Source organism: Lithobates pipiens, unplaced genomic scaffold, assembly GCF_037356315.1.
Source record: "Lithobates pipiens isolate NorthernLeopardFrog02 unplaced genomic scaffold, aLitPip1_a1.2 Scaffold_3, whole genome shotgun sequence".
In the NCBI taxonomy this organism is placed as follows: domain Eukaryota; kingdom Metazoa; phylum Chordata; class Amphibia; order Anura; family Ranidae; genus Lithobates; species Lithobates pipiens.
Genome location: NW_027507790.1, coordinates 189,661,497 through 189,673,549, shown reverse-complemented (window position 1 = coordinate 189,673,549; position 12,053 = coordinate 189,661,497). Strand labels below are relative to the sequence as shown.

The window sequence follows — 12,053 nt, the reverse complement described above, 5'->3', positions numbered from 1 at the left end:
AAAGGGCCTGGTTTTAACTAAATGGCCTGCAGAAGCTCACACCAGCCCACAAATGCTTCAATGTACCAGCCAATCTAGGGAGTCTAGTTTGCCAGTCTGGGCCTTTCTTTGTGTGTGTGAAAGGCACCCAGTTTCAGTTGCTATCTGTAATGCACTTTTATTTAACTATGTTTTACACTATTTTCTGTAGGACATTGCTGAGATAATCTACCAAGATATGCTAGCCTATAAGGATGCCAATAGAACCTTGCTTAGAATAATGGCTGTTGTATTGATCTAGTTTGTACTACTCCCTATTACTTTCCTTTTCCTTTGCATGGTCCCTTCATGGATTGGCCTGACTTACGTGTACAAAGGGGAGTTCCTGTCTTACCTTGAACACTACCAGCTGACGGTTCCTATAAGGGTTAACCACAATGGGGATTTTGTCAGTTTTACTGTGAAGAATGACAAACACTCACGGAGGAAGAGGAGTATGGACTCTAAAGATCAAGAGCAGGAAGCTTCTAAATTATTTTTTAAAATTTCTGCCTATGGCAAGCACTTTCACTTAAACCTGACTCTAAATACGGATTTGGTTTCCAAACACTTTACAGTAGAATATTGGGGGAAGAATGGGCCTGAGTTTAAACACGATTTCATAGAGAACTGTCATTACACGGGATATTTACAGGACCAAAATACCACAACTAAAGTGGCTCTGAGCAACTGCAATGGCTTGGTGAGTATCTCATCAGCTTCAAAGTCATATGTTACAGTTTATATTGTTTTGTGTTGCTGTATAGTTTTGTAACTTACTTTATTTTTTTTTAAATGTGAACCTGATTCATTAAAATGTAAGGAAAAACTAGAACAAAAGATTGGTTTTGTGATGGGCTAAAATATTTGTTCTATTTTAATTTCTTCAGTTTTAGTGAATCAGCCCCCATGTGATCAAAGATATGTAAAATTATGTATTGTTCTAACTATAGTTTCTTTAAATGAAAAATGAAAAAAATGAAAAATTGCATTTAAAAGCTGATGGGTAGACGGTTATATTATCAACATAGATAGTGGTGCTTGGTTTCAAGCTTAAAGAGCTTTTTAGCTTTAAAAATTCTCCAGTAAACTATTTACTTACCCAAGCACTTGCAATTTGGAACTTTCAGTTCTACTGGCTCCTACCCTCTCAGTGCTGCTTCCCTGTATTTCAGGTCTTAGATCTCTTAGATATCTGGCCCATGGTGCACTATTCTTTTCGCAAATATGAGGCACTATTCCTCCCACCTGTACCAATTAAGGGGTACTAGTTCTCTCACTAATACTAGTGACTGGGCACTATTCCTCGCTCTGATACCAAAAACGGGGCACTATTCCTCCTACTAAAACCAACGATGAGGCACTATTTCTCCCCATAATACTACAGGTGCTATGTAATTTATTTACCTCTACTGGTCACCATGCCCGATGCATTGTTTACTCCTATGGAACATGGGTAATTTTCTATCCCCACAGGCCACTATCCGCCCCCCCTAAAGTCTAAAGGACAGTAAACTGGTCCTTTGTTTTCAAAGTTTGGAGACCTCTGCTCCAGAGCAAACTTTAGAAGCTGAGACAGGTTGCATTTACAGGGGAGGATGTTGTGTGGCAGGCGCCATTAACTTTATGTTTACACAACACATTTGGTGTGAAATTGTGGTCACACCTGATTTATTGCAGTTACTACACTGTAACCTGTAGTTTTAGTGCCTCCCCTATTTAATCAAGTTCAAATTGTTGTCAAAAGGGTTCCTTTTTATGCAACATGGACAAATTCTAAATTGTGAGTTGGTCCTGGATAGATCTCCAAATCCTTAGCTTTGGCTTTAGACATTTACTATGTCTTTTACATGTTTTCACAACGATATTGAGCTTTTAACTTTATTATTCACATGAATTGTCTTTTGTTCTCTTTTTTGGACTGCTTTGTTTTATTACATTTTTGGCTGATCTAAGACCTTGGTCTTCTCTATACTAGTTAAAGTTTAACAAAGCTCTCCTATATTTACAGTCAAGTAAGCTGCCATCTTAAAAGCCTCCGTTTGTTCTGTAGTTGCTATGGTGCTGCACATGTAATCCATTAGGACACCAGCAATTTGATGACTTGACAGTTCAGTTGAGAGCACAAGCAACTGTGACTTGAATGTAACTGTTTAACAGTATAACAATGGCTTTAGCTCTATTTTGACATTTGTTCTCTGTTGGGGGTAAGATGACATTTCTTATGCTTATTGGGCAGATGCTTCTGAGTACGTATTTCATTGTTTTTATGGGTTAGATATTTTTTATAATCAAAACACTGTCAGGGGCCCATTCAGGACAAGGAAACAGTGTCTGTGTAATGGCCCCTTTTCACCCCGCCCCGCTAGTATTCACCTTGCCAGCGCTCCCCCACCACTCCTTCATCTGTCACGGTCAACACCAGAATTCCCAATGTAGGCTGGTGTCAGATGCTAATGGGGATGCTGACATTATTTACTTGGTTATGTGACCCAAGCACTGACACATCAGAGGTCAAATACTCCCCTATACCCAGAAGCACTATTTATTTCCACTGGCTGGAGCAGCAGAAGGGGCAGTGAGAGGACATGGCAAGGTGAGTATCAGTGGGTGGAGGGGACCCCTTTACATAGACACTGTCACTTTCTCTGAATTGACAAAGTGAATGTGTCTTTTTAATAAAACTGTTGTATGATATTCCAGCAGTGCATCTATTTGGATGTTTTTTTTTTTTGGCTGTATAGATTCTATTCGAAGGTCTTAGTTATGGTACATTTACAGTGCTGTTCATTGGAATTGTTAAAACAAAAACTTCCCTTCCCTTTCAATTTTTTTATCCCCTCTTTCTTAATGCCCGGTTGTCCTCAATTCACATACTCACGACCCATCCAATCAAGCATTGTTCTGGTGCGAACCGCATTGCACTGCCACATACCAGGTCCCTCTCCATGATATTCTTCCCTGACGTCATTGGTAGCCAGCTGTTCCTTCTGGGTTCAGGCAACCAGCCCCTGATGATGCACTGCCAGGCCCCCGCCCTTCTCCTACATCTGCTGTATGGATGCCGATGCTCCCTGGAATATGTAATGTGTAAATCCCCGGAAGCACCAAGCATGGAGAACATCATTCTCTCTTAAGTGAGAATGAAGGATGGGAAGGTTGGATCCTGAACATAAATAATTAAAATTTCCTCCATGTAGCACTCAATTGGCAGCAGGGTTTTATGAGGTAGAACATTCCATTTACAGAGTTTAAACCTGCTGATGAAATCTGGTATTGTAACTTCACCTTATGATACATAGTTCTCAGGTGTAACATATTAATTTCATTGATTAGAATTTGATACGTAGGATAAAATGCAGACTATGATTCACACAAGGGGCAAGTGGTTGGGTCATGGTTTTACCATCTCTGACCACCCTGTTAAATAGAGGCATGTAGCCGCTCAAGGCTGTACGCGTACTACAACCATGAGGCTTCACTTCATGGGCGCAGCAAAAATGAAACAATATGTCACATTTGGTGGGTGATACTGCACCAAATAGCGACCTATTTAAGTGTATGGGGCTATGGCACAAGCTCTCTGAAACCATGTGTAATGCACATAGTTACAGCATGATGCCTTTCACATGCCTTTATGAAGTGGTCCACCACAAATTGCTTTCAGAGGGGCAGCAAGGACTGCTGAATGTATGAACTAGCCCAAAGGCTGTGAGAGGAAAGGGCCCAGGCAGATAGAAAATTATCTTATTTATTGGAAATCTCCTCTAAAATTAGTGGAAGAGGCCCCATTTATTAGTAATGCCTGTTTTGCATAAAGGAAAAAAATTAATTGAGCTCTATAGTGCAAATTAAGAACCGAAGGTTAAAAATAATTGGCTGCTGGTTTTCATTTCACTTCACACTATTAACGTTGTCCCTTGGTATCATCTCTGCTCTTCTCTCCTCTCCTCTCTAGACGCTTTATAGGAACTTCATGTGGATATGTCCACTTGCCAGCTGATACTGTTGATCATAGTTTTCATTTGGTTACTACAGGAGAATGTGCCAGCATATTGTTATTGGTGACTACAGCAGAATGTGCCAGCATAATGTTAATGGTGACTACAGCACAGCGTGCCAGCATATTGACATTGAATTGGCTGCTTGTAGTCCAACTCAGAAGAAGGCAGGAAAGAGTGTCAGCACTGCAGCTGACTTGTGCAAGTGTTGTCATTCTATGGAAAGGAATTGCATGTGAACACAGTAATTGATAACAGGACATATAGAAAAACGTTTTACTTTAAACTTTTGCCTTTTTAAATTGACCTGAACTCTTGGTTTAGTGGAAGCAACCACTAAGCTCAGGGGGACAGGAGGTAGACACTTCTGGATGTTTTGTTCGCTGAGTATATTTAGAAAGGATATTAAGAAAGGATATTTCTTTTTTAGTGAAGCGCTGTTTGGCAGCAGAAGCAGTAAATATTCACTATCTGTTTTCCTGGGAAAGAAAGAGTTATTATAAAGTATACGCAAAGTTTTTTAGTTTTGGATAGCATGGGGAAGAGTTGGACCCTCTGTTAAGTCTTTCTTGGTTACTGTGTCCCACTTGGGAAGATTCACCCCTTGTTTTTTTACTGGTGACCATTGTCACCAAGAAATAAAATGATAGAAATGTTGAAATTTTAACATTGTCCCCAGAACAAGAGGTGAGGAGAAATCTTCCAGTGGGGACAACTGTTCCATGGACAAACTGTCTAAGATGTGAATTCCCCACACTTTCAGAGGTCCCCCCCTACTTTCCAGTTACTTCCTTGGGACATCAAAAATTGAAGTGGCAGGGGTTTTAATCCTATTAGATTTTGGAGCAAACTGACTTTCCTGAACTGAAACTACATATACTACTGGCAATGAATTTGTCCCATCCTGCTCCTGCGAATTTTCTCATCACTGTGGTCTAAAAGTATTGTCAGTTTGACCCGACTAATGATTAAAAAAATGTAACTAATGTTCTTAAAACAAAAACATTTTGAATTCAATTTTACTAGTGCAAGGCCAGCTTGGGGCCATAGATGGTTCAAATCTCGGCCACTTCCTGCTGAATCGGCCAAGATTCAAACCATTTTGGTCAGACTGAATGTACCAAGTTGATCTATCGAACAACTTGGGTACAACAAGTCTGCTGGATATTGCATAGTACTTATATGGCTGCTAGCAATAACTACTGTCTTCTCCCACTGGGGGCGGCTTCCCCCGCCCCTCCTCTCCACTGGAAGAACACAATGGTTTTGGCGGGATGGATTCCCCTATCAACAATGTCTGTGCTTGCAGGAAAGAAATTTGCTCCATGTATGGACTGCTTAAGACTTTAATTGTCAGTGTGGAACATAATTTGATCTTTTCTGAGATGGTGTTCTTTAAGCTGTTATATGTAAAATGTTCTGTGGAGAAAGAGAGAACACCAGTGTTTCGTCAGATGAGGCGACCCATCAGAATGTGTAATGGAAGTGATGTTCCATCGCCGCCATCTTGCTACACCTCGCATTCCTCCATGGTAAATATACACTGAGAAGGGGAAAGGGGAAATCTTGTTACACCCACCGGAGTTTTGCATTTTACACTTATTTTTAACAGTAAACTGAGGTTCTATAGTGAAATACAGTACTTAGAACTCCGTATGAATGTTTAGATGTTGAATTTTAAAAGCAGCGCACTTCTGTCAGATTAGCAAACCTATGAGATCAGCAGGCTTGCCGCTGCTTTTAAAGTTCAACATTTAACCAGTCAGATGGAGTTTCAAGTACTCTATTTCACTGTATAACCTCAGTTTACTGTTACAAATAAGTGTAAAATGCAAAACTCCAGTGGGTGTAACAATTTGTCCGCTTTCCACCTTCTCAGTGTATCCTTACTATTAAGGAGTGCAGGGTGTAGCAATATGGCGGTGACGAAACGGCAGTTCCGTTACACATTCTGACGGGTCGCCTAATCTGAGGAAACACCAGCAACATGCTTTTGAGTGCTGCAGTTATATTCTCAAGTGCTTCCTGTATTTTTATTGTTTTGAGTTTCGACTGATTCATTCATTCTGTAAAAAAATCGCTTGCAATGATGAATAGGAACACTCTGCCCTTTTTCTGCTGCCAGAGCATGCCTTTCTCAGAGATCATGTATCAGAAAGTTGTGGCTTTTAGTAAGTGCTGTGGATTGTTCCTGATACATCAGCACTATGTTGCATACATGGTGATGAGCTTTTAGTCATGTACATTATCTTCTGTTTTTATGGGATGTTTAGAAAACTTGCTGATGTTGAAATCTGGGGAATTTCTGAATTTATATATTTCTTTTGAGCATTTGGTAATCCCGAAATACTGTATGTGCACATGTATGATAGCACAGAAGGAATCAACTTTCTGTCTTCAAGTTTTAGTTGTAGTTTTGAAGGGGGTAGCAAAATATCTTGTATTGGGCCAAAGCCAACTCCACTCACCTTTGATATTTCCGTTTTGGGTGTCCTTGGTGGGTTGAATCACCTACTAACTTGTCGTATTATTTTTTAAATTTAACTTATTCATTTTGTTTGTGCTTTTCTTCCTGGGATCTCCAAGTGCTTTACTGGGTCAGGTGGTGAAGCACCCATCTTGGACGTGCTCAGTAGAATATTATGCTAGGGCCAATTTTAGACAGGAGTCAACCTACCAGCATGTCTTTGAAGTGTAGGAGGAAACCAGGGTACCCATAGGAAACCCACACAAACATAGGTAGGACATGCAAACTCCTCCAGGTAGTACCCTGACAAGACTTGAAGTGAAAACCCCAGTGCTGCAAGGCAGAAGTGCTTATCACTGTGTTGCATTGCATGTAGACTTCAGTGGAATGATTTTCCTTCTGGTACATTTTGTTTCTTGATTTTTTCACTCTTCCATTGGGTCAGTTTGTAGTCTAAAGCTGGCCATACATGGATCGAAATTTGTGTGTTTCAGCAGGAACTCGACAAATTTTGATCCATGTATGGGCAGGCTGATTGTACCCAAGTCAATCAATAGATAACCAGCCTGTCAGGTTTTTCTACATATGGTTACTGCCAGCGACTATATTAACCATTCTATTCTGCCAGCCGGGAGTGCTCCTTACAGCCCCCGCTGGCATTATACAATAGTGCAACAGGAGGCATTCACCCAAACGATTTTCTTTCCTTCCAACCATAGTATCATCAATGGCCTGCTTAACATGTGAACTTCTTAGTTGTGTTTCCTGGGAGTGTAACACCACAATTTGGCTTTACAGTGTCGGCAGTATTGTTAGAAACTGGGAATTTCAGAGCATGCATCCAAGAGTCTCTGGGAGATACATTTAGCAGACATGTGATTTACACCTCCCAGCAACTGCATTAAAGTGAAATGCCAGTTTACAGTAAAGTTGAGTTTTATAGCACACCTATGGTGGGAAGCATAAAGAAGACTACTTCCTGCAGCTATCAGGCTATTCTCTGCACATTACGTTGGATCAACTGTATAGCCCTCAAAGAAATCCCATACTATGGGGCCATCTTGTACTGGAAATAAAGCCAAGCTTCCTGAATAGTGGTGCTGGTCCCTCCTCTATCTCTGGATGCACCTTACTGTTGGTTAGTAAGAGCACCTATCACAGATAGGGCTAATAACAAGCTGCATCCCTCTGCAAGGTGCACAGCCAGCCCCATAAGCCAAAAATCTTGGTTAGCACTTGGAACCCTGAATTTTAGGTTGCTGTACAGCAGATCTGAGTCAGCTTGTAATCCCCTCAAGGTCAAGTGCTATATATATATTTTGCAAGACATTTGGCAAACTGTTCTTTGTGTGTTGATATATATTTTGACATGTGTAGATGCGTGTTTCCAATGCATTTTGTTTCCGTTTAGAATTTGGAGTAGATAGGGTTAGCAGCCATGGCCATGTGCCATTACCTGTCACATGTTATATGCATTTTGATGTGCCATCGTTGACTTTTATGGGTCTCCTTAGGCATTAAATGCAAAAAACAGACATGTCTCTCTTTTTTTTTAAACATACTGCAAGGTTGCAAGGTGACAGGAACAGACTCTATTTTAATGATCAGGAAGTTGAACTCACGCATTTCAGCAACACAACAGTGCAAAGGGGCCATTTAAAATGTAATTTTAGCCCTTTTGTTCTTTATTGTAAATCTACCTCTTACCTTTTTCGCTGGGGTAAACTCAACAAGCATACTCACATTAGCAAAGCTACCATTGATATGCTGTGATCTGAGGCCACATGCTGGGTGCACATCTTCCTCTTTGACATCATCTGGAGCCAGCTGTCTCTTCCTGGTTCAGGCAGGAAGTCTGCTGATGATACGCCACCAACCTACCCTCCTTCAGCATCATGCCCTTCCGCCTCCAGCTACTTTGTGAAAGCTAATGCCTCGTGGAATATATGATGTGCCTATGGGAGAATGGGTAGGGATCAGGCTGGGGAGGTAGGGGAAAAAAAGAAAAGAAGATAAGTAAGAAATAGATTAAAAAAGGAGGGCTTTTGAAGGTCCGATTTAATGTATGGTTAGTATATCACCAAATAAAAAGACTAACTGCAGTAACTCCTGAGCCAGGAATGTGACTTCTAGAAGTACAAGTATAGTTTTGCCCATCATACCTTATACTATGCATTTCTAATTAAGCAGTACACAAGTAATAGGATACTTGACAATCTTTTTCTCAGGTAGATCAAAATTCCCCTGTGGGTTAGATATGACTGATTATTAGTCATAAACAGCACAACTGTAATTTATTAATTTGTGTTTATTAATTAATATAAAGCTAGATGAATTACATGATGTTCAGAAAGGGTTTAGACATAGAAAAATATTGGTGAAAGTCTTGGTTAAAGATTATTATTATGTTTTTATTTCTGCGATGCAGTGCACAAACTCAAAATACCGAAGTGAACAAAAAACATGCATGTGAACACACAAAAAGGTGCACAAGAGTGTGTCATATGGTTCCTTCCCAAAGAGGAATGACCCTTCCCTGACCTCCCGGAACACAAGACTCCTGATGGGAGCAAAGCATGCTAAGGTCCACCTACCCAAAAGCTGGGCAGACCCCTCTTCTCATGATCAGCTGAAGATGACCAATAAATTCTATGTAAGGGCCTTTTCCAAAACGAGACCCCGAAGACCCACACTCTACCATTCTCTGAGTGAAAGAAAACACACTAAGGAAGTGCAGGTGACACACATGTGAAGAGAATAAACAAATAATGAATAATAAAAGAAGATGTCAGTGCATACACAATGGCTAGACCTTGTGGCATGGTAAAGCTATGCCAATTCCAGTCTTCACAGGAAGTGAGGGTATATCTACAACTGGAGAAGACAGGACAACTTCCTGTCAGAGTCCCCTCATTCCAACAGAGCCCTACTTTGCGTCACCAGCATGGCAGAGGGCAGCAGACAGAGAAGGTCTGTATGGAGGTGCATGTAATTTCTTAAATGCTGGGGACAGCCCTACATGCTACCTGCCCTGGATCAGCACCATGCCTTTCCATGGTGTTGGTGGGATACCATGTGTCCAGGCTTTAAAAGTTCATTGGTTGTTACGGTGCCAGTGGCCAACATGCACCATAACACTGGTCCAGGGCAAACTGCGTTCCATGTTTGTGGCACCCCAGGCTGTCACAACAGCTTAGCTTTGAAATTCTGGTCTAGAGGATTGTTCTTACATTTACTGTAAAGGAGATACAGTGTACTCAGTAGAGGACTTGGGACACCTTCTCTCACTGTCATGGTCTACCAACTCCCCTAGAGATATCAGCTAAGAAAATAACAGATAATTATGTTCTCTTTTACAATTTGCTGGTTGAGTTATGCTAATCTCATTCTTTCATGTTCCAGCAATTTGGTTTTAGTTTTCCTCAAGGTTTACAAGCAGGGAAAGTACACAATTATGTGAGGTAATTGTAAATACTAAGGGTTCAGTTAGATAATTGCAGTGCTTTGAACTTAAAATCCTTCTTTTAGCAAATATACAACATAAATGTTCATTCTTATAGAAGTTGGAATTTCTGCTTTAAAATAATTACAATTATGGATCAGCTGCTATTCCCGAGTTCATCTTCTAAAATTTCTGTATCTAGTACTAGTGTATTGGTGTGTTTGGACCTAAACTACTAAGGAGATAAGGATTCAGTAATCATTAAAGTAGAACTAAAGACAAAGCTTCTTTTTTTTTTTTTCATTTTGGATAGATCAGGGAGGGTTAAATCCCCTGTCAGTTTTTTGCCATCCCATTGGGGAGATTTCCCTTTACTTTCTGTCCCTTAGCCCTATCAAGAAGGGAAAGGAATAACTTCCTAAGTGAGGTTGTCACCAGGGTCTCAAGAACTAATATCCATATTGGATGATTTCCTCTCTATTACTGTTCTGGGGACAATCCAAAATTTGGGTTTTTCTTTCATGATCACTTTTAGTGAAATGACAAATATAGAGGGTCAATCTGTCTAATCAATAAAAACCTGATAGGTGTGCTAATCCCTCTCCACTCTATCCAAAACTAAAAGGTTTTGCCTTCAGTTATACTTTAAACAGGGCTGTAATAGCTAGGGGGTTTTCATACAGCTGTTGCTAAATTTGATTACTTGATAATATTCTAATCTTTTAGATCATCATAAGAAAAACTACCACCTCTTTATCACATCCAAAATATTATATAGTTGCAACATGTACGGACTTTAATGGTACAAAAGAGATAAAGCTTGAATTTTTAAAAATATACACATTTTTATTAAATCATTAAAACAAATTAATGGATCAAAAAGATCCTAAAGCTTCATGAACCCTTATCAGTGCCATCATCTCCTTATGACTGATATTTAAATATAATGTACAATCCAAATTTAGTACATAGAGCATACATTTGTAGCGAGGTCCTGGTCCTCTAGAGGCCTAATGGGGACCTGACCTCCACAGTTAGGGAGAGCTGACATCCCTCCTGATAGAGTGGGTTACAAGGCATGGTGGGTGTAATACAAGCTGAAGTCATGGGCGCCAGACACTTTTTGAATGCAAAGAGATTTATTGTCTCTTTAACAAGAACTGTGGGAGAGAGGGTTAGGGCCAGTACACCCTTAATTACATGCAATGATAATTGGCAGACTCTGAGACTTCTATAGGTACACAGCTATACAGTGGAAGGCCTCTAGCCGGACACCACTTCTGTATAGGTAGGACTGTTGTCTCCTATGGCAACAAATCTTGTAAGAGTCACTAATGATAATGGTACCTAACTATTGGTAACACGGAATAGTTCTCCTTGCACACTACAGTCTTTCACTGTAGATCTTCACTTACTGAGCTCCCAGTCTCTCATTAGACTCTCAGACCCAATCGCCACTGGATCCCTTGAGCTCTTCCACTTCCATTACTCAGTATCTTCCTCAAGTGTCACCCCCCACTTCCCTGCTGGGTCCCTGGCTTGACACTCACAGATACTCCTCAAGCATCACCCCTGCTGATCCACTAGGTCCCTGGCTTGGCATTTACTGATGCTTCTCATGCGTCACCTCTGCTGTCCCGCTGGGTGCCTGGCTTGGCACTTGTTGAAGTTTTCCCATTTCTTCACCATCCCCGGTTTGTGAGAAGACTGCTCTGGTACTGGATTCAGCTTACTCACAATGGTCTCTGGTAACAAGGTGGATGGTCCCTTAGTGGCGACAGCTTCCCCACTACCTCCAACCACAACTGGTTACTCGGTAATTGAATGAGATTGGCCACAGCTAATCGCATTGTTCAGATTGGCTGTGATTGACCCTGTCTGTACCATGTGATCACTGTGACCAATCACAGCTAGCAACACAATTGTACACAATAAATGTATGGCATGAATCAAAGCCATTCAGTGTTTGCAATTGTCTTGTGATCTGCTGTGATTGGCCACAGTGATCACATGACACTGGTAGCAGGCCTGTGCAGTTATCTGTCATGGGTGACAGATCGGGCCGCTGCGTGGCCCCACAGCTGCACAAGAGGCTTATTCTCAGGAGGGCATCACATGATGTCCT

The 12,053-nt window shown here is 40.9% G+C and overlaps 1 protein-coding gene across 1 annotated transcript in view; it reads left to right on the top strand.

The window, feature by feature from the left end:
* ADAMTS6 (ADAM metallopeptidase with thrombospondin type 1 motif 6) overlaps nucleotides 1-12,053 on the top strand; it is a 441,127-nt gene that overhangs the window by 65,203 nt on the left and 363,871 nt on the right. Inside the window, exon 3 of the mRNA XM_077462633.1 lies at nucleotides 357-721. Coding sequence (XP_077318759.1) covers nucleotides 357-721 — 365 coding nt within the window. The remainder of the gene's footprint in view (nucleotides 1-356; nucleotides 722-12,053) is intronic.